The sequence below is a fragment of the Phascolarctos cinereus genome, unplaced genomic scaffold (genome assembly GCF_003287225.1).
Source record: "Phascolarctos cinereus isolate Bilbo 61053 unplaced genomic scaffold, phaCin_HiC Scaffold_2;HRSCAF=192, whole genome shotgun sequence".
NCBI lineage: Eukaryota > Metazoa > Chordata > Mammalia > Diprotodontia > Phascolarctidae > Phascolarctos > Phascolarctos cinereus.
In genome coordinates, this window is record NW_027555625.1 from 23,549,131 (window position 1) to 23,575,106 (window position 25,976).

General features: G+C 48.2%; 1 protein-coding gene across 11 annotated transcripts in view; it reads right to left on the reverse strand.

The window, feature by feature from the left end:
- The window catches only part of DYSF (dysferlin), a 257,583-nt gene that overhangs the window by 63,829 nt on the left and 167,778 nt on the right, over positions 1–25,976 (reverse strand). For 6 of the 11 annotated variants that reach the window (XM_021001176.2, XM_021001178.2, XM_078149259.1 and 3 more), the window contains 7 exons: positions 15,522–15,703; positions 14,844–14,984; positions 14,436–14,465; positions 12,345–12,374; positions 1,813–1,914; positions 1,558–1,719; positions 796–961 (listed from right to left, as the gene is read on the reverse strand). In XM_021001176.2, coding sequence (XP_020856835.1) covers positions 796–961; positions 1,558–1,719; positions 1,813–1,914; positions 12,345–12,374; positions 14,436–14,465; positions 14,844–14,984; positions 15,522–15,703 — 813 coding nt within the window. Of the gene's footprint in view, positions 1–795; positions 962–1,557; positions 1,720–1,812; positions 1,915–4,941; positions 4,984–12,344; positions 12,375–14,435; positions 14,466–14,843; positions 14,985–15,521; positions 15,704–25,976 lie in introns of all 11 variants that reach the window. The other 5 variants (XM_078149256.1, XM_078149260.1, XM_078149257.1 and 2 more) reach the window with 1 other exon arrangement.

Below are 25,976 nucleotides of genomic sequence, written 5' to 3' on the forward strand. Positions count from 1 at the left end.
TCCCTATCTGGATTTTGGTCTGTCTTCTGATTCTCCTCTGTCTCTGTGTCTCTCATCTCTGACTGTCTCTCATCCCATCTATACTCTTTTCCCCCTTCGTCTCTGTCTCTTCTCTCTCTCTTTTGATTCCCTCCTTCTCTGCCTCTTTCTTTCTATACCTCTCTCCTGCTCCTTCTTTCTCTTTCCTTATCTCACTCCCACTCTCTCTCCTTTCTTTCTCCCTCTCCTGCTATTCCTTTCTATCTCCTTTCTCTACCTCTCTTTCTTTCCCTCTCTTCTTTCTCTTGTTTTCACTTTCTCTCCCACAATCTCTCCATCCCTCTTCTCTTCTTTTCTCCTTCTCTATTGTTTTCCAGCTCCTATTCTCATTAATCCCTCTTCCAACAAGTCTTCCCAGAGGCCTCCTGTGTGCTTATGGCTGTGTTCAGCTCCACAGTGGGGAGAAAAGAGAAGACCTTATCTGGGTTTGCATCTTATCCTTGTATTAGATTACAAGTTCCCTGAGGGCAGGGATGGTGGCCTATTTCACCTTAGTACCCTGGGTCCTGGTGCCCTGCAAGCCAGGCATGTGATAAATGTTTGTCAGAATGGATTATAATGTTTGTTGGAGAAGATGCGCCCTCCACCCTCAGGGAGCTTACAGTCCAAGAAAGCAAGTATACGTTGGGAGAGTCCCGTAAAGACTGTGGCCTTCATCCCAGGGGATGGGGCTGATGAAGCTCTCCCCTCCATATCCCCCCACCGTGTCCACCCTCCGTGACCTCCCCAGCAGACCCGGGCCCCATCCCTCCGTACCGGAGCTCATTTCAGGAGGGGGGTTCTCGGACGAGTATGGCTCACACAGAAACTGCTCCAGTGAATGGATTGTGCACTGGCCCACCACGGGCCGCCGTCCAAACTGGCGGTTGTCAATGACCTTGATGATGATGGGTGGGCAGTAGATCCCCTCCCGAGGCAGATGCTATCGCAGGGTAAGAGAGAGGGAGAGGCCATGAGCTCTGGATAGGATCCCAGACACCCTCCTCAGCAGCGCCGCAAGCTTTCTGCTTTGGAATAAACCTACAAGCGGATCTCCATTATCTGAAGAAGAATGATGGAGACCCCATCAGGCCCTGAGACCCGAGTGTGAGGGAAGGTGGAGCAGAAGCCAGGGGATGCCGCTCATGCGCTTACACTTATCCTATGATAATAATGGCTTTAACGTTGGCAATCGCTTAATAATATCATCTCATTCGGTCCTCACTACGACCCTATGAAGTAGGTACTAATGTTATCCCTGTTTTACAGATGAGGAAATTGAGACTTAGAAAGGGGAAGTGATTTGCCTCTTGTCTCAGGGCTAGAGACATGTCCAAGTTGAGATTTGAACTCAGATCTTCTTGACTCCAAGAACACAGATCTACCCACTTCCCATATTTCCAAATGAGAAGTACGGAAGCCAGAGGATCCAAGATCACAGAGTGAATCAGAAACAAGGTTGGAGGCTCAAAAGTCGGCCTCCAGATGCCCAGACACCTAAAGGCATCTAAAGGGCGGGGCAGGGGACCAGCCTCTCACCACATCCATGAAGAGGGTGTTGACATCAAAGTTGGGGTTCTTCCTGATATTCTTGATGACGCAGGACTGAATGACCTGGTCCCCGCACTCCACTACCAAGCTTGGGGATGTGATGCTGGACAGCTGGTAGCTCTTCAGATTCCGGAGGCCCCAGGCAAGGATCTGTAGGGGCGGGGGGGGGGGGGACACCAGCCATGGGAGAGGGCCTAGCACCTGGGCCTTCTCCCTCCACTCATCTCCTGAACCCCAGCTCACCTCAATGGCCGTTCTCTGAAGAACGGGCTTGATGCCTTGGGGGACCACATAGATGTTCGCCTCTCTCTGAGGAGGAGGGTATGGGAGGTCTGTGTCTCCAATCTACAGAGGGGGAAGGATGGAGGGAGGAAGAAAGAGACAGAGAGATAAAGGGCAGAGACAGAAATAAAGATGGAGACAAAGAGACAGAAATGGAGAGGCAGAGAGAAAAAGAAAGAAAGAGACAGACAGAAACAGAGAGGCAGAGAGACAGAAAGAGAGACAAAGAGACAGAAATGGAGAGGCAGAGAAAGAAAGTGACAGAGACAGAAATGGAGAGGCAGAGACAGAAATAGAGAGACAGAGACAGAAATGGAGAGGCAGAGACAGAAATAGACAGAGACAGAAATGGAGAGACAGAGACAGAGGCAGAGACAGAGAGACAAAGAGACAGAAATGGAGAGGCAGAGAGAGAAAGTGACAGAGACAGAAATGGAGAAGCAGAGAGAGAAAGAAAGTGACAGAGACAGAAATGGAGAGGCAGAGACAGAAATGGAGAGGCAGAGACAGAGGCAGAGACAGAAAGAGAGACAAAGACAGAAATGGAGAGGAGAGAGAGAGAGAGAGAGAGAGAGAGAGAGAGAGAGAGAGAGAGAAATGGAGAGGCAGAGAGAAAGAAAGAGAGACAAAGAGACAGAAATGGAGAGGCAGAGTCAGACACACACAGAGAGAGAGAGAGAGAGAGAGAGAGAGAGAGAGAGAGAGAGAGAGAGAGAGAGACAGAGACAGAGACAGAGAGACAGAGACAGAGAGACAGAGACAGAGACAGAAATGGAGAGGCAGAGAGAGAGAGAGACAGAGAGACAGAGACAGAGAGACAGAGAGAGAAATGGAGAGGCAGAGACAGAAACAGAGAGACAGAGACAGAAATGGAGAGGCAGAGACAGAAAGAGAGAGACAAAGAGACAGAAATGGAGAGGCAGAGACAGAAACAGAGAGACAGAGACAGAAATGGAGAGGCAGAGACAGAAAGAGAGAGACAAAGAGACAGAGAAATGGAGAGGCAGAGACAGAAACAGAGAGACAGAGACAGAAATGGAGAGGCAGAGACAGAAAGAGAGAGACAAAGAGACAGAAATGGAGAGGCAGAGACAGAAACAGAGAGACAGAGACAGAAATAGAGACAAAGAGACAGAAATGGAGACACAGAGACAGAGACAGAAACAGAGAGACAGAGACAGAAATGGAGAGGCAGAGAGAAAGAAAGAGACAGACAGAAAGAGAGAGACAAAGAGACAGAAATGGAGAGGCAGAAAGAGAAAGTGACAGAGACAGAAACAAAGACAAAGAGACAGAAATGGAGAGGCAGAGACAGAAAGAAAGTGACCAAGACAGACACAGAGAGGCAGAGAGACAGAAAGAGACAGAAATGGAGACAAAGGGACAGAAATGGAGAAGCAGAGACAGAGACAGAAATAGAGAGTTAGAGAGACAGAAAGAGACAAAGATAGAAAGAGAGATTTTTACATGTGACGCAATAATTGAAAGAATTTTTAAAGTCATCACTGAACAGCAGTCAATGCCCTCAAACATCCCTCCTCTGCCCCTCCTCCACCAGCCTGCCCCTGCCTCCCACAGACACTGGTCCTGGCCCCAGCGCTGTGGTCCCAGGACTCAGTGGAGGCTGATGAATCAAAGGGAGGATGGATGATATGGAATGAAAAGAGAAGAAAAGAATGGAAATGTGCAGGTAGGGAAGGAGATCAAGCCCAAAGCATTTATTAAGCACCTACTATGTGCTGGCACTGTCCTAAGCATGAAGAAAGTAAAAAGAGGGCCCCTGCCCTCACGAGTTCCCATTCTAGTGGGGGGAACAGCATGAAAATAACTAGGTCCCTACAAAGAGAGATAGAAGCATAGGCAAAAGGAAATCTGAGAAGGGAGGGCATGAGAGCAGGGGAGGTGGGGTGAGGGGGGATGGGAAAGACCTTCTGCAGAAGGGATTTGAGCATCCTGAGGGAAGCCAGGGAAGCTGTGAGAAGAGATGAAGGGGAGCATTTCAGGATGCAGTGGAGGGGGGCACAGCCAAGGCAAAAGCCTGGCATCGGGAGATGGAGTGCGGCATGTGAAGAACAGCAGAAAGGCCAGTGTAGCCAGATGAAGGGAGTGCATGGAGGGAAGTCAAGTGTGCCGCGAAGGGCTTTAAATGAGTAGGGAAGATGCTTCTTGGAACCTAGATGGGAGAGCATGAAAGTTCTATGCAGAAGTGCAAGGCTACCTCCCACCTACTCTGTAGACACCTGTACGTCCACAGCTGTCTGTATGCTGTCTCCTTCGTTAGAATGGGAGCTCCTTGAGAGCAGGCTCTTTGTTTGACTCCTTGCCCAGGGCCACAAAGTATCTGAGGCGGGATTTGAACTCAGGGGGATGAGTCTTCCTGACTCCAGGCCCAGTGCTTGGTGCACTATGGTGCCCCCTAGCTGCCCAGGTTGTGAGAATCAAATGACATGATATTTGGAAAGCCCTGAGCACAGTGCCAGGCATGTAGTAGGTGCTACATAAATGCTTTCTCCCCGACTCCAAGTTCATCTCTCTAAACACAACACCAGGTTGTCCTTGTAACTTTGCATTCATTTGGGTATATTTTGCATTAACTTACGTGTATCCATCCCCAGGGGTCTATTCCTGCCTTTCTTTTATCCCTAGAACACAGACCTGGCTGGGGTTCTGTCCCTGTTCTTTTCACCTCTTTGTCCCCGGGACAGGAGGAAGCTTCCCCCCTGAGCTGCTGCAGCGAGCCAGGAAAACCCAAGGACCAGCTTCTTTCCCCATTCTAGTTTTGTTATCTCCCCTGAAGTGCCCAGGGAAATCACAATCAGGCAGGACTTGGCGAATTCGCCCATTTGCTGGCAGAACACATTCCTGTCCGGGTCCCTTCACTCTCTTTAGTATCCAGTCTGGGCCCCATCTCTGACCTCTTCCACATTCCAGGAGAGCTCAGGAGCAGCTGCATTCCTTTAAACAGGAATCCCCCCACCCCAAGCACGTTTAAAATCTGCTGCACTTTATAGAAATGCAATTTGCTCACAAGATCTCCGAAACCCAGACGATGGTGAGATGGGGGCAGGGAGGTAAAGGGGAGAAAAGTACCGTTTGGATGAGACCCTCGAGGAAGAAGGCAGGTGCACACAGCTTCGGAGAGCCAGGCCCAGGAAAGGAGGACAGGAAACAACAGATAAAGAAGGCAGTTAGAACAAGTCAAAGTCCCGATGCTGGGCCCAGGTCATCATTCCCAGGGACCCAGGGGCCTCTGGGAAGCCCCCCTTTACTCCATGCTGCCCCAGAATGTTTCAGAGACTTCTACGTCCTGATTCTTCCTCTGCAAAAATAAGTGTTGACCCGGATGACCCGAAGGAGGCGTCTCTTTCTTTCACGGATGAGGAAAGGAGGTGACCAGCTCCAGGTCACACCCCTAGCCAAAGACTGAGGTGGAATCCTGGTTCGGAAGGCAGCTCTCAACATGCAAGCTTTTAGTATTTATTGGCCTGAATTGGATTCGCCCTTTACAGTAGCATCCTCTCTGGTCTCCCACCTGGCCCAACTCACCTGTATTTGCACCACTTCCTTCCCTGTAACATCCTTGGCTCAGAACATTTGATGGCTCCTGACTGTCCCCTCCATCAATCCCATATCCCTCTGTCTGCACTACAGTGCCCTCCATAATCAGGCTCAATTCATCTCTACGACTCCCCCTGTTGCAGCCAAGCACATCCCTTCACCGTCCTCTGCACACTCTATCTTCTGGCGATCACCCCCACTAATGCTGCTACTACACCCTTATACAAACAGCCCTCAGTTCAAGCTAAAAGGATGTATTAAGCACCTATCATGTACATCTCTGGGTACTAGAGATACAAAAACAAAAGTGAAATAGCCCCTGTCCTCAAAGACCTTTCCACTGAGGGAAAATATGAACATAGAAGAAAAATAGAGAAAGAAAAAAAACAGTAAAAATTAGGGGATCAGGAAAATCATCCCATTGTAAAAACTGGACCTTGAAGGACAGCTGGGATTCTGAAGTGCACGGAGGAAGAAGAAATGCACATCAGGCATTCTGGTCTCTAGATTCAAAGGCACAGAGATGGAGGCCCAAGTTTGGGGAGCACAAAGCAGGCCTGTCTGTCTGGAACTGAGACTCCATGAAGAGTAGAGATGTCCACAGAGGTAGGCTAGAGCCAGACTGGATTTTATCCTCAGGGCTCTTGGGAGCCACTGAAGATTTTTTTAAAGAGGTTAGGAAGTGGTAAACCACTCCAATGTCTTTGCCAAGAAAACCCCAAATGGGGTCACCAAGAGTTGGACATGACTGAAAAAGACTGAGTGACAAAAAGTTGTATGGTCAGAAAAACCTGGAAGGACTTATATGAACTGATGCTGAGTGAAATGAGCAGAACCAGGAGAACATTGTACACAGTAACAGCCATATTGTGTGATGACTAACATTGATAAACTTAGCCCTTCTCAGCAACGCAAGGATCTAAAACATCTCCAAAGGTCTTATAATGGAAAATGCCATCCACATCCAGAGAAAGAACTGTGGAGTCTGAATGCAGATCAAAGCATATTATTTGTGCGCTCTCTCTCTCTCTCTCTCTCTCTCTCTCTCTCTCTCTCTTCTCTCTCTCTCTCTCTCTCTCTCTCTCTTTGTTTCTTCTTTCTCATGGTTTCTCCCCTTGGTTCTAATTTACAACATGACTAATGTGAAACTAGGTTTAATAAGAATGTGTGTGTAGAGCCTATACCAGATTGCATGCTGTCTTTGGGTGGGGGGAGAGGAGGGATGAGGAGAAAATTTGGAACTCAAAATCTTATGGAAATGAATGTTGAAAACTAAAAATAAATTAATTAATTTTTTAAAAAAGTAATATGGTCAGAGCTGTACTTTAGGAAGATTGTTTCAGAAGCATTGTAAAGAATCAATTGGGCAGTGGAGAGAGAAGGCAGGAAGACTAATTAGTAGTCAGACAAGAGGATATGGAGGCTGGAGGTAGGGTCACAGCCTTGTGAGTGCAGAGGAGGGAACACCTGGATGTCCTGCCGCTTCTCACTATCATGATACCCAATACCAGACTGCCCATCTTCCCTCACCCCCTGGCTTTCATAATTCTATAAATGGCACAACCATCCTCCGCATCATTCAGGCTCAAAATTTTGGCATCTTCTTCGATTTTTTCCTATGACCCTATTTCCCTATGAAGTAGCCTATGACTCTGGCATTCAAGGCCCTCCTTGGCAGACTGTCCACTTCCCTGTCCAGCTTTCTTTCAGGCTGGTCCCCTTGATATTGGTTCCAGCCCAGTCGCACTCATCCACGTCCCTGGTTCTCAGGCCTCTCACTGCCTTGGCCCTCGCTCTCCCCTAAGCCTGCATCAATGATGGAGTCCCAATGACGGGCCCCAGCCCACCCCCAACAGCTGAGCACTGGAGATGCAAAGAAAAAGGACAATTCCTGCCCGCAAGAAGTTCGGAGTCTAATGGGGAGACAAGATTTAAACAACCAACATAAAACAAGACGTATGTTAGACAGGACAACCTGAGAGCAAGGAGTCAACGCCAGCCCTAGGTCAGGGGCTCCCTCATGTCAGGGCCTGTGTCTCCACCAGGGGAGACACTGTGTCTCCATGACTAGATCGGGGGGTCCCTCATGACCTGGATGCCCCTCTCTTGTCTTTTACCCTAACCCCCAGCTCTGCTCATGCCAGACCCAGTGCATGGGAATGGAGGTAATCCCCCTCCAGTCCTGAGGGCTTGGGACACAGACTGGACCTTAAGGGATGGGGGATAGAAAGAACACCCAGAGACACCCACCCCTGTGTGCCCTGGGCCACAGTGACTTCCAGCGACAGGAATCGTTCAAAGGTGGCACAGAGTGTCTTCTAAGAGCGTGACTTCCCTATAGTGGGAGGTGTCATAGGTGATGCAGTGGAGAGAGTGCCGGATTTGGAATCAGGGAGACCCGAGATTGAACTTTGCCTGTGTGACTGAGCAAGTCACTGAACTTTTCTGTGCCTCAGTCTTCTTATTGGCGAAATGGGGAAAATAACAGCACCTATCTCACGGCATCATTGTGAAGCTCAAATGAGGATAAAGATGGCTAGGATTTCTAGAGAACTGGAAGAATGATAATAGCTAGCATTCACTTATGCTCTTGAGATTTGCAAAGTACTTTAAAAATATTATCTTATTTTATCCTTACATCAGAGCAAGGAAGCCTGTCTGAATAATAGAGCCCAAAGACTGCCGCTGTCTGCCCCTATCATGCTCAGCTTCCACATGAGTTACCCTGGATAAAGCATTTCACGTACCTTAAAGTGTTATACCAATGCTAGCTACTTGTAGTAGTTACAGAGATTTCTAGTAGGCTGTAGGTGGGGAGTGCCTCGTAGCCGGATGATCAGGGCTTCTTCGATGAGCCTAACTGATCTGGCTCCCATCAGTGACCCTGCTGCCCAGAAGAGCCCTGGTCCGACAAGGCCAGCCCTCACGTCAGAAGGAGGGGCTGTGCTGGTCAGTGTTTACCACTAGCCATGCTGCTGAAGGGCAGTGAGTAGGTACGACATACTTTTAAATTTAATCTTCATTATTAATATTTTCCCCATCACTTTTTAAAGTCTGGACAATCAACAAAATGATAAATCAAACCCTGACTTGTAGTTTGCCGATTTCTGAGGTTTAAATGCTCACCATGGAAATTTAACAATCAGCTCTCACAGCTCTGCATCCAGAAGGGACCTCCAAGGTAATCTAGTCCAACATCCTTATTTCATAGATGAGGAGAGGTGAGTTGATGTGGGGCCACAGATGTAGAGCCAGAAGGAACCATTTTCTTCTAACCCTCTCGTTTATGTATGAGGAATCTAAGATTAAATGACTTCCCTGAGATCACACAGCTAGAAAGTAGAGGAAGTAAGATTTGAACCCAGATAGAGCGCTGGGCCTGGAGTCGGTAAGACTCATCTTCCTGAGTTCAAATCTGGCCTCAGACACTTACTAGCTGTGTGACCCTGGGCAAGTCACCCTGCCTGCCTCAGTTTCCTCATCTGTAAAGGAAATGGCAAACCACTCTAGGATCTCTGCCAAGAAAACCCTAAATGGGGTCATGAAGAGTCAGACAGGACTGACCAGCAACTCGTCTGTTGCTGCAGCTGCCTCTGAGCAGGCCAGATGGCCAGAGGTGCCTGGCTGTCCCACCTGGGGAGCTCCCGACGGCCACCACCGGAGCGGGCAGGACCTCGTCTGAACACCAAAGCCTGCAGACTGCCATTGTGTGTCCCTGTTGTGGTCTGAGAGCTCATTAGGAATACCATGCTGCTCTAATTAGTCTTCCCAGAAAAAAACAATATTTTAAATCAAAGCCAGGTTTGGGGGTGGGGACCAGGGGGAGGATTTAGTAACTTATAAAATAAATTGCCCAACTTTCTAGGGGCGTTGGGGAGGGGGGAGACAGGTAGAACAGCTCCTGGCAAATTTCCTGAAAACCAAGGTTCATTCCCACCTCTGACTTAGGGGAGACAATTCCCCGGTGGGTCTTTGTCAGCATCTGGACCCCCCTTTCCTCCCCACACTTGGCATGCAGAGGGAGAAGTGGGTCTCTGTCTCTGCCATCGGAGCGAGCCCCTTAGGGTGGATCCGGGGGGTGGAGGGGTGGATGCTACTCTAGCCTCCTGCCCTCACTAACAGCAGCTGGACCCGGGAGGCTGGCCCTCAGCTCCAGACCCCTGGCTGCACACTGCCCCCAGGACGGGATCACCTCCTTTCCCAATGAGAGCAAGGGGCCTCCTTCTCCTCCACACTTTAGTCCCCGTCCCAGCACACACAGGGGCCTCAGGAAATCCCAAATGGAAGAGCTTTTTTGACTTTACTCCTTCTGGCTATGGTGCCCTGCTTTTGTCTTCTGAACAAAGAGAAGACGGGAGGAGAAGGGGGAGAGGACAGAGGAGTGGGGCTGGGCTAGGAAGGAGACTGAAAGAAAGAATAAGAACCGTGTGCTGGGAGGTTTGGGGGTTTTTTCCTTTGTACCTTGCACTTAAGGAGGGCCTACATTTTATGAATAGGGCAGTGGATAGAGCCATTGGCCTGGAGTCAAGAAGGCTCATCCTCCTGAGTTCAAATCTGGTCTCTGATACCTACTAACTGTGTGACCCCGCTCAAGCCACTTCACCCTGTTTGCCTCAGTTTCCTCATCTGTATAATGAGCTGGAGAAGGACATGGCAAACCATTCTAGTATCTTTGCCAAGAAAACCCCAAATGGGGTCAACAGAGACTAGGATATGACTGAAAAATGACTCAACAACAGAAAACATTCCATGGATGGGGGCAGGGTGATCTGTGTGAAGAATCTGGGAAACAGCTTAACTGGAAAATAGAATACAGGACAGGGAGAAACACGAAATAAAGCCGGAAAGACAGGAGGAACTCAGAGCAGGGAGTCTGCAGTCTGTCCTAGAGGCGCGGGGCAGCACGATACGGTCAGACATGTGCCTCAGGAAGATTACGCTGAGCTGTGTGGAAGACAGCTCAGAGGCTCTCGCCATGACCCAGGGATGATTCTAATAGCATGTAACACAAAATGAGCGCCCCCAGACCAGGGGTCTCCTCCCGAGTCAGTTTCTCCCTCCAACATTCAGTGCCAGGTCAGTCCAGAAAGGTCTCTAGAGGCTGCTGGTTTGGATATCCCCGCTGGGAGCAAGCTTTCTGAGGGCACAGACTCGTCTTACCTTTCTTTGTATTCCAGCGCTTCGCACAGTGCCTGCCGTGTAATAAGTGTTTAATAAATGCTTGTTTGGTTGATTGATTGGATCGAATACTGATTGAATGATTAATTGTACCCAGTTTTTAAAGGAATACAGCCTCTTCACTTCCTGCCTGGTAATGAAGGCTACCCCCAAAGAGTGGACTATCACAAGAGCTCAGCACCACAGTGTCAAAAAGGACCTCAAGTATCACCTGATCCAAGAATCCCCCTTAAACCCCCCCCAACGAGTGGTCATCCCCACTTTGATTGAAGACCTCCATTGAAAGAGAAACTCTCGGTCTTCCACAGCAGCTCATTCTACTTGGGGACAGACGGCACTCAGCACTTGGAAGTTTCTCCTTACGTCAAGCCTAAATCTTTGCTCTTCCCACCTAATGTTCCTAGTACCCTCCTCTGGGGACAAGCAGAATCAATCTAACCATTTTCTCCATGACAGCCCCTCAAACACTTGAAGACAGCCATTAGGTCTCACCTCTCCAGTCTTTTCTTTTCTAGTGCCTTAAAATGCTGCTCCTAAGGCGTGGAGTCAAGGACTTTAGCCCCCTATTTGCCCTTCTTTGAACACTCCATTTATCAGTTTCTTTCCTAAAATGTGGTGCCCCAGGCTGAACATGATACTGCCGGTATTGTCTCCAGGTCATGCATCACCAGCTGCCTTTTGGCTAAGATCATCTCAAACTCAGCACACCCAAACCTGAACTCATTACCCTCCCCGGCCCCAAACCCTCCACTCTTTTCACCTTTCCTGTTATTTTCAAGGACCTCACTGCCCCCTGGCTCACAGCCTCAGGGTCATGCTCAATCTTCCCTGGCTCTCACCCCACGTTTCCAATCCGTTAGCAAATCTCGTCATCGCTGTTTTCACCACAGCGATCACATACGTCCCCTTCTCCACATCCACACAGCCAGCACCCGAGTTCAGACCTTCATCTCCTCACTGTCCTTGTTCCAGCCCATCCTCTGCTTGCTTCAGTAGTCGCTCAAAAAATGCCCATTGACTGCCTGAAAGGACAACCTTGCCTTTCGCCTAAAGGTATCTTTCCAGCCCCAGTCTCCTATCCCCCTGCTTCCTCTAGCCTGCTCTTTCTCCTCATGCCCGGTACCTTCCAACTCTTCTCCTCCACATCTTCCTTATCCCTGGTCAGAGGAAAACCACTCACACCTCCTCCTCCAGGAAGCTGCTCATACCTGCATTGACTCCTGGACTCTGGAAAACGTGTGCCTCCCAATTGGCTGTAGGTTTTATACCATTCTGCAGCTTTTTCTCATTGCGTGGGTAAGTCCCAGGTCTATGAGTTTCTTTTTTCTTTTTTTTTTTTTAATTCATAGCCTTTAATATCTGGATCACCTCTGGTTTCTTTTTTTTTTTTAACATATGTTTTTAAAACTTTGGGTTCCAAATTTTCTCCCTTCCTCTCTCCCCACCCAGCCTCATTGAAAAGGCAAGCAACTCAATACAGGTTATACATGTGCAGTTATGCAAAACACTTCCATAGTAGTTCTGCTGTGAAAAACTAAATATATTTTCCTTCATCCTATCCTACCCCCCATTTATTCTATTCTCTCTTTTGACCCTGTCCTGGTGAGTTTCTTGAGGTCAAGGGGCTTTAACTGCCCCTTCTCTTGTCTCTCCGACAATAAGAGTCCAGGTGAATCTTACTAAAGGAACTTCGCCCAACCCCTTCTACCACTAGCTCCCAAGAAGGCTGGCACATTACCCAGAGTGGTCCAACTCACCTCGTCTGCAACACCAGAGATCTCTTCCGGCTGCGTCACGTGGGTTGGTTTATTCCATTAAAGTCGTTTAATTTTCAGGAGGGGAAGAAAGAGGGAATGAAAGAAAATAAACCCTTCATTAATAATCATTAATATTCATGGACCACTTTACATTGTTTGTAACAAGCTTCACAAACAGGATCTCATCTGCATCTTAGACCAGTCCATTGAGGTAGGGACTCCAAGTACCACAGACAGGGGCAGCTAGATGGCGCAACGGATATAGCACCAGCCCTGGAGTCAGGAGGACATGAGTTCAAATTCCTTCTCAGACACTTGACACTAGCTGTGTGACCCTGGGCAAATCACTTAACCCTGATTGCCTTACAAACAAACGAATGAATGAATGAATAGATATCTAGATAGATAGATAGATAGATAGATAGATAGATAGATAGATAGATAGATAGATAGCTGAAAATAAATTTTAAAAAGGAAGATCCAATGTAGTTGGAAATGAGAGAGAGAGAGAGAGAGAGAGAGAGAGAGAGAGAGAGAGAGAGAGAGAGAGAAGTACTACAGACAGAGGAGAAAACAGGTTCAGAGAAACCAAGTGACTTTCCTGGAACTACCCAGCCTGTAAGTATGAAAGGCAGGATAGTAACCCAAGTCTTCCAGGCTCCATGTCCAAACAGAACCACGCTGCCTATTTAGCTGCACATCTGATATCTCCCCCAAGAGAACACAAGCTCTCTGAGGGCAGGAACCATTTCATTTAGCTTAGCATAATAAGCAGTGCAGTCATCGGTTGATTACCTAATGGGAACTCTATCTCCTCAACAAACCCACAATCTGGATGACCTGTATGTCAGAAATAGCTGCCCAAATATGACTCCTCAGGCTAAATAAAAGAAAGATGTTCCTGACCATCAGAAGAAGGAGACCTTAGTAGAGGCTGCCAAGGCTAAGGGATGAGGGTGACCAATATTACAATCTTGTCTTCTATAACTTCTCTAGATGGCGAGGTGATGGGATCATCAGCCTTTGAGTGTCCTGTGTAAACAAAGACCTTTGTGCACAAGACTGTGTAAGAGCTGAAGAAAGGAGAAGTAGTTGGACAGAAACTCTACAAAGAATATGTGGTGAAGTATTCAAAAAATTGGATTTGAAATCAGAAGACTGAGCTATAAATGCCAGCTCTGCCTTTTACTAGCTGTTCCCTAAGTGGGCTTCAATTTTGTTGTCTGTAAAATGGTGACAACAGTATTCATACTACCCATTTCAAAGGCATATTGTGAGGAAAGCACTTTGTAAACCAGAAAATGAGGCTGCACACATTCCCTAGGTGTGTGCCCCCTCCTGTGTGATCACTGGCCACATGGTTCCCAACAGGTATGCCTTTTAATGCTTATTTGGGGTGGTGGGGTCCTCTCCTCCATTCATAGGAGGATAATCTGTGAAGTCTGTTCAAGGGGAATCTTTCCCATTGTTTATTTTGCTATGATATTTGATTTACCTTTAAATGAGTGTATTCTCTAGTTGGCTTGGTAAAAGAGCCACACTAATGGGGGCTCAGAAGATACGGGTTTCAGTGGATACACTAAGTGCCTCGAACCTGGGCCAAGTATTCTGGGGGCTCTGGGTGATATAATATTAATGATAATGCTGTTGATAGTAGTAACAACAATAATAAGAGAAGACAAACTCCTCAAGGAACCAGAGCTAGAATGGCCTGGCTAAGAAAAGAGTCAAATTCCCCAGCGTTGTCTGATGGAGGTTCATTTGCTTAGCCAGACATGGCTGGATTCTGTGACTGCTCTGTCCTTGGCCTGCCACCCAGGACAGAGCCAGGAAAGAGCTTTTGGGCTCACCTAATGTCACGACTGAGGGAGAGCCACAGCTGATTCTCAGTGCTCGGGAGGGTGACAAGATGGAAAGGGGGCTACATCCCTGCGGCAGCGGTCCTAGGAATGTGAGCCTGGGCTCTTGGATGGTGACAGCCTTGCCTGGCCAATATTTGCTAAGGGTTTTTTCTCTTTTTAATTTTTTTCTCAATTACATATACTAACATTCTACTGATTCTTTGGAAAGTGGAAAAAGAACAGTGCCTACCTCAAAACCAGGGATGTGATGGGTCGCTGGCTACAGGAAAAAGGAGGGGAAAAAATGTCATTCCTATCCATTCCATAAAGTGGGGCTATGAGATGCTTCTCCCAATTTCCCCCCTCCAATGAAATCCTTCCTCCAACCTCCCCATAAAAAGCCTCTCTGCTGAGTTATTTATCTGACCTTCTTCAAAACGCTACTCAAAAAACACCTCCTTCCAGCAGCCTTCCCTGATAAAGCCCACTCTGCTGCAACATGGGTACCCTTTCCTGACTGAGAGGAAGCAACCGTGACTTGAGCCCGTGGCTACGTCGGGGCCCCTAGGGACAGACCCAGCCAACTCTCTTAGCATAAAGCCTCCAGACCCAGGATCTCACCTCCCGCTCTGCCGCTCTCCCATGGACAATGTCTCACCTTCTCCCTCATGATGAGCTCAAAGGCTGCAAGCAGCTCCCCGGCAGGCCGGCTTCCCCTCACAACTGGGAACCACGTCAGCCGCGGCGCCCGGTGCAGACTGGGTCGGCAGATGCAGCGTCCTAGGTACTCATCGGCGCCCTAGGAGAAACGCGGAGGAGTCTGGCTTCACAAGCCATGCTCTGAGTCACTGAAAAACCAACGCGGACCCCAGAGAGCAGGCAGAGAGACACACCTCCCTCGTCTCAGCACCAGAGCGAGGGCCCGTGAGGGCAGAATGTCGCATACACTGCCAAGTGCGTCACTGGATGAGTCGCTTTTTAACTATTTTTCTTTATTACAGGGAGAGCTCAATTCTAAGGCAGGAAGGGGTTTGGTAAGAAGATATATACGGAAATGATAAACATCTCATTTGATCCTTAACAACAACAAACCTGGCAGGTAAATGCTGCTGTTACCCTCATTTTACAAATAAGTAAACTGAGGCTGGGAGAGACGTAAAAGGATCTGACCCAAGTCAGAGGCAGAATTCAAAACCAAGCTCTCCTGATTTTAAGTCAGGTCCTGGCCACTGCACCAGACTGCCTCCTTCCTCATCACAAGGACCTCTTCATGCTGCTCTGGGCTTCAGACAGGACCTTTGGGTGGGGTGGAAGAGCCAGAGGGAGGTAGACTCACGTAGGTGTCATGATCGTACAACTCCACCACAATGCTGGGGGGGTTCTCTGAGATAGTCTCGGGGTCCCCGAAGATCTCAATCTCATAGAAGATGAGCGTCTGGTCCCAGGTGGGATTCAATGTATTCTTCGCCACCACCGTCTTCTGGCTTTGGTGGAGGAAGGAGACGATGGCATACGGGTCTGCGTCAGGCAATGAGGAAGAAGAGACAGGACAAAATTGTGAGAAAGCAGACCTCTGACTCATGGTGGAAAGGAGTCAAGCCACTGCGGACTGCCAGGAATCATTAAAGAGAACCTGGAGAAGTGGGTGGGGCCGGTCACCTGAGCCAGGTCATCGGCTCGGGACCTGCTGGTCATCTCTGCAAATGAAAAGACTGAAGACCTCAGTGGGCAGTCCAGCAGGGAGCTCATCTCCGAATGGGGAGAAGACTCAGATTCTGGTCCTTGGAAGTAGCTGACGTGATACAGACAGGACGTCAGAACGAGGATGGGGCGACCAGGCAGCTGCCTCCAAGACCCTTTTACCACGGCATCTTTTTCTTTTTTATTTGTTTGTTTGTTTGTTGTTAGGCAATTGGGGTTAAGTGACTTGCCCAGGGTCACACAGCTAGTAAGTGTCAAGTGTTTGGTGGCCGGATTTGAACTCAGGTCCTCCTGACTTCAGGGCCGGCGCTCTATCCACTGCGCCACCCAGCCGCCCACACGGCATCTTTTTCTTCAGGCACAACTTACTTCCTCCCCTGCTGTACCCCACTACCTACTGCCTCCCCTTCCCCCCCTTCTCCCAGGGGACGAGGGTTCCTAGGTGAGAAGCAGGTCAGCCTCTCTGGGGATGGGCCACCACCTAGCCAGTATTCTGCACCATTCCGGGACGCTGTGCTCTCTGCACCCATCACTACCAAATCCTGTTCAACTAATTAATTCAGGATCTAAGAATTCCTGGCCATAGTTCTACCTGAGGATACTGATGCAAGACATCAAGGTCCCAGCTTGGCTCCCAGAACCACAGCTGAGCGTCAGTAAGCATGTATTAAGCACCTGCTATGTGCCGGGCACTGAGAATAAGAAGAAAAGTAAAATAAAGTCCCTGCCCTAGAGGAGCTCACAGTCTAACGGAGAAGACAGCCGTGCGAGCAACTACGAACAAACTTGCTAGTGACGATATAAACGGGAAATAATCCAGAGACAGAAGGTGCTAGAGTTAAAGGGGATGGGGAAAAGCTTCCAGGAGAGACTGGAAGGAAGCCAGGATGGGGGAAATGAGGAGCCAGAGCGTTGCAGGCACGGCCAGGGAGAATGCCCGGAGCTGAGAGACGGGGCGTCTCCTCCAGGAACACCTAGCAGGCCGGCATCACTGTGTCAAAGAGTACGTGCTGGGGCATGAGGTCCGCTGAGTCCAGCAGAGAGAAAGGGGCGCATGGTCACAGTTCGACTCCAGGGGCAAGAGTCTGAGAGGCGCTCAGTGCACAGAGAAGGCAGCGTTGAGGTCAGTGAAGGATAACTGGAAGTGAGGGGAGGAATTTTAGGGGACAGAAAAGGAAGAGACTTCCTCACTCGGGACCACCCAGGAAAAGCTGAGGGAAAGAGCCAGATTTGGGGACTAGATCTCCCATGAGCTGAAAACAGCCTTGAATGTTTGCCCTAGGGGATAGGGCAGGTTCTGAGGAAGGAGGATGGGGCTGCCCATTTGTCCTTTCTCAGATCATGGGGATAAGGCGGGGAGGAGGAGTGGTCGGTCAGGTCTTCTGGAGAGATATCAGAATAATGAAGAGGACACTGGCCATGGAGTACCAGTCCTGGCTCTGTTTGTTAACTAACTGTGTGTCCTTGGAAAAATTTCTTAACCTCTCTGGGCCCCACTGTCCTCATCTGTAAAATGAGAGGGTTGAATTGGATGGAGCTTCCAGCATCCTATGACATTCTGACTCCTGGCTTAGCCTCCAAGGCACAGACCCAGGCAGGGTAAGAGATGCCTACAACCCTAGACCTGGCCAAGAGCAGCGTTAGCATCTTCTAACACTAATAATAATCACTAGCATCTATATCATGCTCTAAGATTTATAACGCACTTTGCAAATATGATCTCTTTTGATCCCCACAAGGACCTGTGAGGTAAGTACTCTCACTGCCCCCATTTTGTAGATGAGGAAGCTGAGGCAGATGGGTTAATTGGCTTGTCCAGAGTCACAGAGCTGATGAGTGTGGGAGGCAGGATTTGATATCTTCCAGATAAACAAAGGAACAATGGGGACCCTTCCATTCTCATCCCACACACTCTCGTCCTCCTTTCTATGTTGTCTCCCCCCACCAATTAAAATATGTCCTTTTTGCTTGTATTTCTCAGTGTTCAGCACAATGCCCGGCACAACATGAGTACATAACATAGGCTTTATCAATCCATAATAATAATCACTAACATTGATGTAGGGCTTTAGTGTCCACGAAATGGAACCGGCCAAGATGGCGAGGAAAGGCAGGGACTCACCTGTGCTCTCCCCTCTTAGTAACTTTAAAACAACACCTCAAAATGAATTCTGGAGCGGCAGAACCTAGAAAAGGATGGGGTAAAACGATTTTCCAGCCCAAGACAACTCAGAAGGTCGGCAGGAAGGTCGTCTGTCTGACTTGGGGAGTGAACCACAGTCTAGCCCAGCCCAGGACTCTCCTGGCAAGCCAGGCTTCGAGGGTGACTGAATTAGGGGTGGCAGCTTCCAGAGCTCTCAGCCCACAGATGGTGAGCAGGTTGGACAACTGGCCAGAAGGAGAGTGCAGGGGACTCTTTGCTGGCACTGGGAGCAGAACTCTGTTGTGTTGCGCATACATGGCTCTGGGTCACAATCCCAGGGTGAGGACGAGCACTAGCAGGAGCAGGGGCCCTGGTCACTCACAGACCAGAGCACAGGTCAGGAGAGTAGTGACCACACCTCTCCTTAGATCACACCACCTTGGAAGCACGAGAAACTTACAAACCCCCAGAATTAGCTCTGAAATCAGCAGCACAAAAAACCTGAGGTTTGGCACAGTACCCCCTCCACCCAAGAAGCAGAGCCCAACTTTAACATAAAGTTAAAAGTCAAGAAAAAGGCTCAAAAATGAGCAAACAACAATAAAAAATAACCTGACTATAGAAAGTTACGATGGTGACCAAGAAGATCAAAATACAAGTTCAGAAGAAAACAATGTCAAAACAGCTATATCCAAAACCTCAAAGAAAAAAGTGAATTTGGTGGAGCCAGGTGGCGCAGTGGATAGAGCGCTAGCCCTGGATTCAGAAGGACCTGAGTTCAAATCCAGCCTCAGACACAGCTGTGTGACTCTGGGCAAGTCACTTAACCCCATTGCCTAGCCAAAAAAAAAAAAATCAAAATCAAAGAAAAGAAAAGAAAAAAGTGAATTGGTCTCACACCTCAAAAAAAGAATTTCTAGAAGAGCTCAAAAAGGATTTTAAAAATCAAATATGAGAAGTAGAGGGAAATGGGTAAAAGAAACTAAAGCGATGCAAGATAATCATGAAAACAAGAGTCAACAGTTTGGTAAAGGAGGTACAAATAAATATTGAAGAAAATAACATCTTAAAAAACAGAATAGGTCAAATGGCAAAAGAGGCACAAAAATCCAATGAAGAGAAGAATACCTTAAAAAGCAGAATTAGCCAAATGGATAAAGAGGTACAAAAGCTTACTGAAGAAAATAATTCCTTAAAAAATTGAATAGGCAAGTGGAAGCTAACGTTTCCATGAGACATCAAGAAACAATAAAACAAAATTATGAAAAAAATAGAAGAAAATGTGTGATATCTCATTGGAAAAACAATTGACCTGGAAAATAGAATGAGGAGAGATCATTTAAGAATTATTGGATTTCTTGAAAGACATGACCAAAAAACAAATAAAAGAGCCTAGACATCGTTTTTCAAGAAACTATCAAAGAGGGGCAGCCAGGTAGCACAGTGGATTGAGCACCGGCCCTGAAGTCAAGAGGACCTGGGTTCAAATCCAGCCTCAGACCAAACACTTGACACTTACTAGCTGTGTGACCCTGGGCAAGTCACTTAATCCCAATTGCCTAAAAAGAAAAAAAAACTGGGGAAAAAAATATCAAAGAAAGTTGCCCTATCATAGAACCATATGGCAAAATAGAAATTAAAAGAATCCACCAATCACCTCCTGAAAGAGATCCTAAAATGAAAATTTTGTTATAATTTTATTATATAGCAATATTATAGCCAAATTCCATAGCTCCCAGGTCAACGAGAAAATATCATAAGCAGCCAGATAGAAACAATCCAAATATTGTGGAACCATGGTCAGGATAACACAAGATTTAGCAGCTTCTACATTAAAAGAGAGAGGAGAGCTTGGGATGTGATATTCCAGAAGGTAAAGGAGCTAGGATTACAACCAGGAATCACTTACCCAACAAAACTAGGCATAATCCTTCTGGGGGGAAATGGATATTTAATGAAATAAAGGGCTTTCAAGCATTTTTGATGAAAAGACCAGAGCTGAATAGAAAATCTGACTCTCAAATACAAGACTCAAAAGAAGCATAAAAAGGTAAACAGGAAAAAACAGGAAAAAGAAATCATAAAGAATTCAAAAAGGTTAAACGGTTTACATACCTACATGGGAACATGATACTTGTAACTCTTAAGAACTTTCTCATTATTAGGGCAATTAGGAGTACATATAGACAGAGGATACAGGTGTGAGTTGACTATGATGGGATGATATCTAAAAAATAAAATTAAGGGGTGAGAAAGAAGAATGCACTGGGAGAAAGGGAAAGGGAGAGGTAGAAGGTGGTAAATTATCTCACATAAAAGAGGTGTAAAGAAGCTTTTACAGTTGAGGAGAAGATGGAGGTGGCAGACAACAGCTGAACCTTGCTCTCATCAGAGTTTATTCAAAGAATGAATAACATACACATTTAGGTATAGAAATCTATCTTACCCTACAGGGAAGTAGAAAGGGAAGGTGTGTGTTGTGGGGGTGGGTTATAATAGAAAGGAGGGTAGATTGGGGGAGGTAGTACTCAGAAGCAAGATACTTTTGAGGAGGGACAGGGTGAAAGGAGAAAGAGAGAAGGATAAACAAGAGGAAAATAGGATGGAAGGAAATACACAATAATCATAAAAAATTTAAAAAATGTACAGCTTGTCTCTGATAAAGGCCTCATTTCTTAACTAGAGAGAGAACTGAGTCAAATTTATAAGAATACAAGTTATTCTCCAATTGATAAATGGCCAAACGATATAAACAAGCAGTTTTCAGATGAAGAAATCAAAGCTATCTGTAGTCACATTAAAAAAAATGCTCCAAATCACTGTTGGTTAGAGAAATGCAAATTGAAACAGCTCTGAGGTGCCAACCCAGACCTATCAGATCAGCTAATATGACAGAAAAGGAAAATGACAAATGTCAGAGGGGACGTGAAAAAATAGGGACACTAATGCACTGTTGGTAGAATTGTGAACTGATCCAATCATTCTGGAGATCAATTTGGAATTATGCCCAAATGGCTATAAAACTGTGAATACCCTTCAACCCAGTAACACCACTACTGGGTCAGTATCCCAAAGAGATTTTTTTAAAAAGTGAAATAACCTATGTGTACAACAATATCTACAGCAGCTCTTTTTGTGGTGGCAAGAATTGGAAATTGAGGGAATGCACATCAGTTGAGGTGTTGCTAAATGAGTTGTGGTATGTGAATTATGGAATACTATAAGAAACGATAAACAGGATGCTTTCAGAAAAATCTGGAAAGACTTATATGAACTGATGGAAAGTGAAGTGGGCAGAACCAGGAGAACATTGTACCATAATGATTTAGCTATTCTCATCAATACAGTAATCTAACACAATTCTGAAGGACTTACGATGAAAAATGCTATCCATCTCCAGTGAAAGAACTGATAGAGTCTGGATGCAGATCAAAGCATCTTTTTTTAACTTTATTATTCGGTGGGGGGGGGGGAGTTGTTCTGTTTTCTTTCACAACATGGCTAATGTGGGAAATATGTTTTGCATGACTGCACATGTATAACCTATATCAAATTGCTTGCCTTCTCAATGAGGGGGGAAAAGAAAGAGGAAGAGAAAGAAATTACAACTTAAATTTTAAAAAACAAATGTTAAAAATTGGAAAAAACGATTGTTTTAAAATGGGTCCACAACAACCTGAGAGGGAGGCACTGTTATCATCCTCGTTTTGTTGATGAGGAAACTGAGGCAGAGAGAGGTTAAGTGACTTGCTTAGGGTCACACAGCTGGTAAATGTTGGAGGCAGGATTTGAACTCAGATCTTCTTGACTCTAAGCTCCCCACTCTATCCACTAGCTGACTACCCATGTCGGTATCTAATTATCCATCTATGTATCTCTCTATATATTAATGATCTGGGTTCTGGAGCAGGAAAATGCAGTAAGTGGATTGTGTAATAGGGAAAGGCAGGATGAACTCAAGCCCCCTTAGCCTTGGCTAGGACCACCTTCCCTACACCCATACTCGCACATACATGCACACACGAACACAACACATACCCATACGCATGCGTATCGGCATGCTCACACGAGCACGCACACAAATGCATGCGTGCAAGTACTCACACAGAAATGCATACACACACGTGTGTGCACTGCACTCAGGCACGTGCAGATAAGCATGCACACAAAAGCACACGTGCGTGTACACATGCCCAAGCGCACACACACCAATGCACGCACACATCCACACGAGCATGCACTCACGCAAGCACACACACAGCATCGGCTGCGGCAGGAGCTTGGACCCAGGCCCTTGCCTCGCTCCCCCTGGCCCGGCCCAGCGGCGTCTGTGCGCTTAATGAAGCCCCGTCTGGCCGTGATATCATCAGCTCCGTGCTCGGCAGAGAACCTCTCCCTGATTCCAGGAAGGGAAGGGAGCCCACATTCGGATAAATAGAGCCACAGTATATTAAAGGCCGCCCCTCCAAAAAGCCCCTTTTGTTTCCGCCCCCCACTCCTTCCCCGATGCTTTATTTTTATAAGCGGGAGGCCCCCAGCCCCGCTAGCGTTTCAACAAAGACCACAATTGGGCATTGTAGCGGTGGGGCCTGGGCTGCTGCTGGACCCCCACCCCGACTCCCCTCCAGCTGCCCCATGGGCCGGGGCAGACAGGGGAACGCTTGGGAAGCGGGCCTTTTAAACAAAATGCACACACGCACAGGCACGCACGCCTGCACCCCCGGGAGGGGGAAACACGCGCGCGCACACACAGACACGCGCACACACAACAAAGGCATTGTGGTGAGCAGACACTGCCGCATTGTTCACGGCTGCCCTGGGTTTTCCCCCCAAAGTGTTTGGAGGGGAGAAAGGGGGGAGGGTGGGGAGGAGAAATCCAGAAGAGAGCCGCCTTGACTCCTTCAGGAAGGCAGCCGAGCCCGGTGGAGTGGAAAAGACCCCTGGACTTGGCAGGAGACCCGGGTTCAGATACTAACACTAACCATCAGGTAGCTGAGCCTCGGTCAGTCAATAAACACATGTTAAGTCCCTACTGTGTGCCGGGCACTAAGCTAAGTGCCTGGTATTGTCGTAGAGAAAGTGCATTCTTCTACTAATTACATGCATGACATGGGACATGCATCTGGGGGTCAGTTTCCTCAAAAATGAAAGGCAGGGATGGGATGAGATGGTCGCTGATGTCTTCTGCGGCTCTACACCTATGTTCCTATGACCGCCCCCCCCCCACAACGTCCTAGAGAAATGCAAGGTATTGTTTTTATTTCTTTTGGAAAAGCAGGAAAGGAGGAGCTGCTGAGGAGGTCAGGAGTCCTAGGAGTGTGGAGTGAAGGAGAGGAGAGGAGAGAGAAAAGAGGGAGAAAGTCTCCAGGTCACCTTGGCGTCTTCCCTGGCTCCACTAGTCAGCTCCAGTAGAGACCCTCAGACTGCTGCCCAGAACCAGCCTGTGCAGAGCCACCCAGCCCACACCTTCCCTGACTGGTGGGTTTGGGTCCTCCCTGGTCCACCCTGTGATTCCATCCGCCTGGAAAGCCCCTCCTCTCATTCAGAGCAGCAACCAGTCTGTAACTGCAAGTCTGAAAGAAGTGACCACAGAGCACTTTCCCAGGATCCCCCAGGCGGTATGGGACAGAAGCAGGTCTCCAACCCAGGTCTTCCTGTCTTGGAGACCAGCCCTCTACCCATCAGGCCTCAGAGGCTTTCCTCTGAGTTAGGGGGAATGGAAGCAAGTGCTTAGAAGGTCAGATGTTGACCTTCAGGCTGCCCAGGGTAATAGACTGAACAGAAAAGGATAACCTTGACTTAAGCTCTCTCATTCCCAGCTCCAGAAGGCAGGTCTGGGAGCTATGTCCTGGGAGGCAGATTTTAGTCCTATCACTGAGAGCTGTCCTAATGGGGCCTGGGCTGCCTTGGGAGGTAGTGAGCTCTCCGTCACTACAGGTCTCCAAGCAGTGGCTAGAGATATTGTAGATAGTATTCTTGCACCAATAGAGATTGGCCTGACTCAGAGGTGTCAGAGGCTGCACGAGGCCCCCCAGATGTGGTCAGAAACAGATGAAAATGCCACTCCCATCTAAATTTAATGTGTTAATATATGAATAAAAGAAGAAACATATAGACATATGTGGTTTTCTAAGTCAACATGTGGCCCACGGGGATGCTTATGTATGACTGAGCAGACCCTGTTTCTATTTGATTTGGACACTGCTGGCCCAGATGCCCTCCAAGGGCACTTCCAAATGGCGCATTTCCTGAAGTCCTGAGTTACAAAGCCCGGGGTTCAATGCTCTAGCAGAGGGACCCCCCACGGAAATACCAGATCTAGGGCTGGGAGAGACCTCAGGTGCCATTGAGCCCATCCCTCTAACTTTACCCCAGAGTAAACTATGGCCTAGGCAAGTTAGGGAACTCAGCCAAGATCTCACAGCTGTATGATGATACTGAGGTCCCAAAGAGATTTCTCAACATCCCCCCCCCCCAGGTAAGCCAGGTCAGCATTATTCTTCCCCAAAGACAGATGGAGAAATTGAAGCTCACAGAGGTTGCGGACCTTGTCCAAGGCCATGTGATCCGTTGGTACAGTCGGGACAAGAACCCAGGACCTTCCACTACGTCCCATGGACAAGCCCCTTGCCTACGTCCACTTCTTGGGCTTCTGACTGAGGGTTGGAAGGGAAGGGATGGTGAAATCCCCTCCTTTTAAACCGAGACCCTTAAGGACCTAGTGACCACGCTCATGGGGAAGGTGTAGCAGCAGGAAGCGCCAGGGGGCAGGGAGAATCCGTTCCCTTCAGGCTGGTGCTTTGCCTTGTCCTCGAAGGAGATGCTGTCCAGCTCAGGTGGGCTACGAGGAAGAGCGTGGCGGGGCAGGGGAAGGTCGAAACCTTGGAGTTTTTCCTGAGTCAGATTTCACAGGTCAGTGTCGTTGACTCGTCCCTCAGCACCCGCGCTTGAAGGGCTGAGTGCTCTCCCAAAGGGACCCTGTGGAGTCACAGCCTCACCCCAGCTCACTCCTACAGCATATCCTCCCCACTGAGATAAAAAAAAAAAGTTCCCACCTGAAGCTTAGGTTCCATCAGAAAATCCCACCTGGCCCTGCTCACCGGCCCAGCCACCCCGGCTCAAAGCATGTTCACTGGGGGGGTGGGGGCAGGGAAACAGCCCTGATTTAGTGTTTGGGAGTGAAAATAAACACTGGAGGTTTTTTGGCCTCAGCTTTCCTTTCCAGCGGCTACTCAATCAATTCTTTCATTCACACCCGACAGGGAGCCTCAAGGAAGTTTGCCTGGCAAAGCCCCCGAAAGTTTGCAGAGTGTTTATTTTGGGGGGGAGGGCAAAGGGGGCAGAATGGAAAGTGTGACATTACCTCTGATCTCCCCCCCACCCCGACCTCCCACTCCCCTCCCAGTAGTGTCCTCTGGGGCCAGGCGGAACAAGGCCAATCCCTCTTCCATGTATCGGCCTTCACGACCCCCACCCCCTCCCCTGAGCCTTCTCCTCTCCAGGCTTCCTTCCCTCAATGCTCCTGTGGTACAGACTTGAGGCCCTTCCCCATCCTGGCTGCCCTCTTCAGCACACTCCTCAGCTTACCAATATCCTTCCTGAAATGGGATGCTGACCACAGCCCTCCACTCGTGGTCTGACTAGGGCGAAAGTCAAGAAGACCTCCAGAGGACCTTTTCAGGCCTAAAAGCTGGAGGACAATGAGGACGGCCTGGTCCTCAAGTGGGCAGCAGCACAGGGATGGAGGAGATAGGTGACCTGTTTGTGCCCAGCCCAAGGGGCCGGGTCCCTCGGCCTCGCTCCCACAGCCTCTCCCTGGTTCCCCAAGCAGTCTGTCTTTCCTACCCAAGGCGAGCCCTGCTGGTCTCCCCATGGCCAAGCTGAAGTCACTTTGAGCTCATGGAAGGATGAGGGCATGAGCTACCTCGTCCGCTTGGTCAGGGCTTA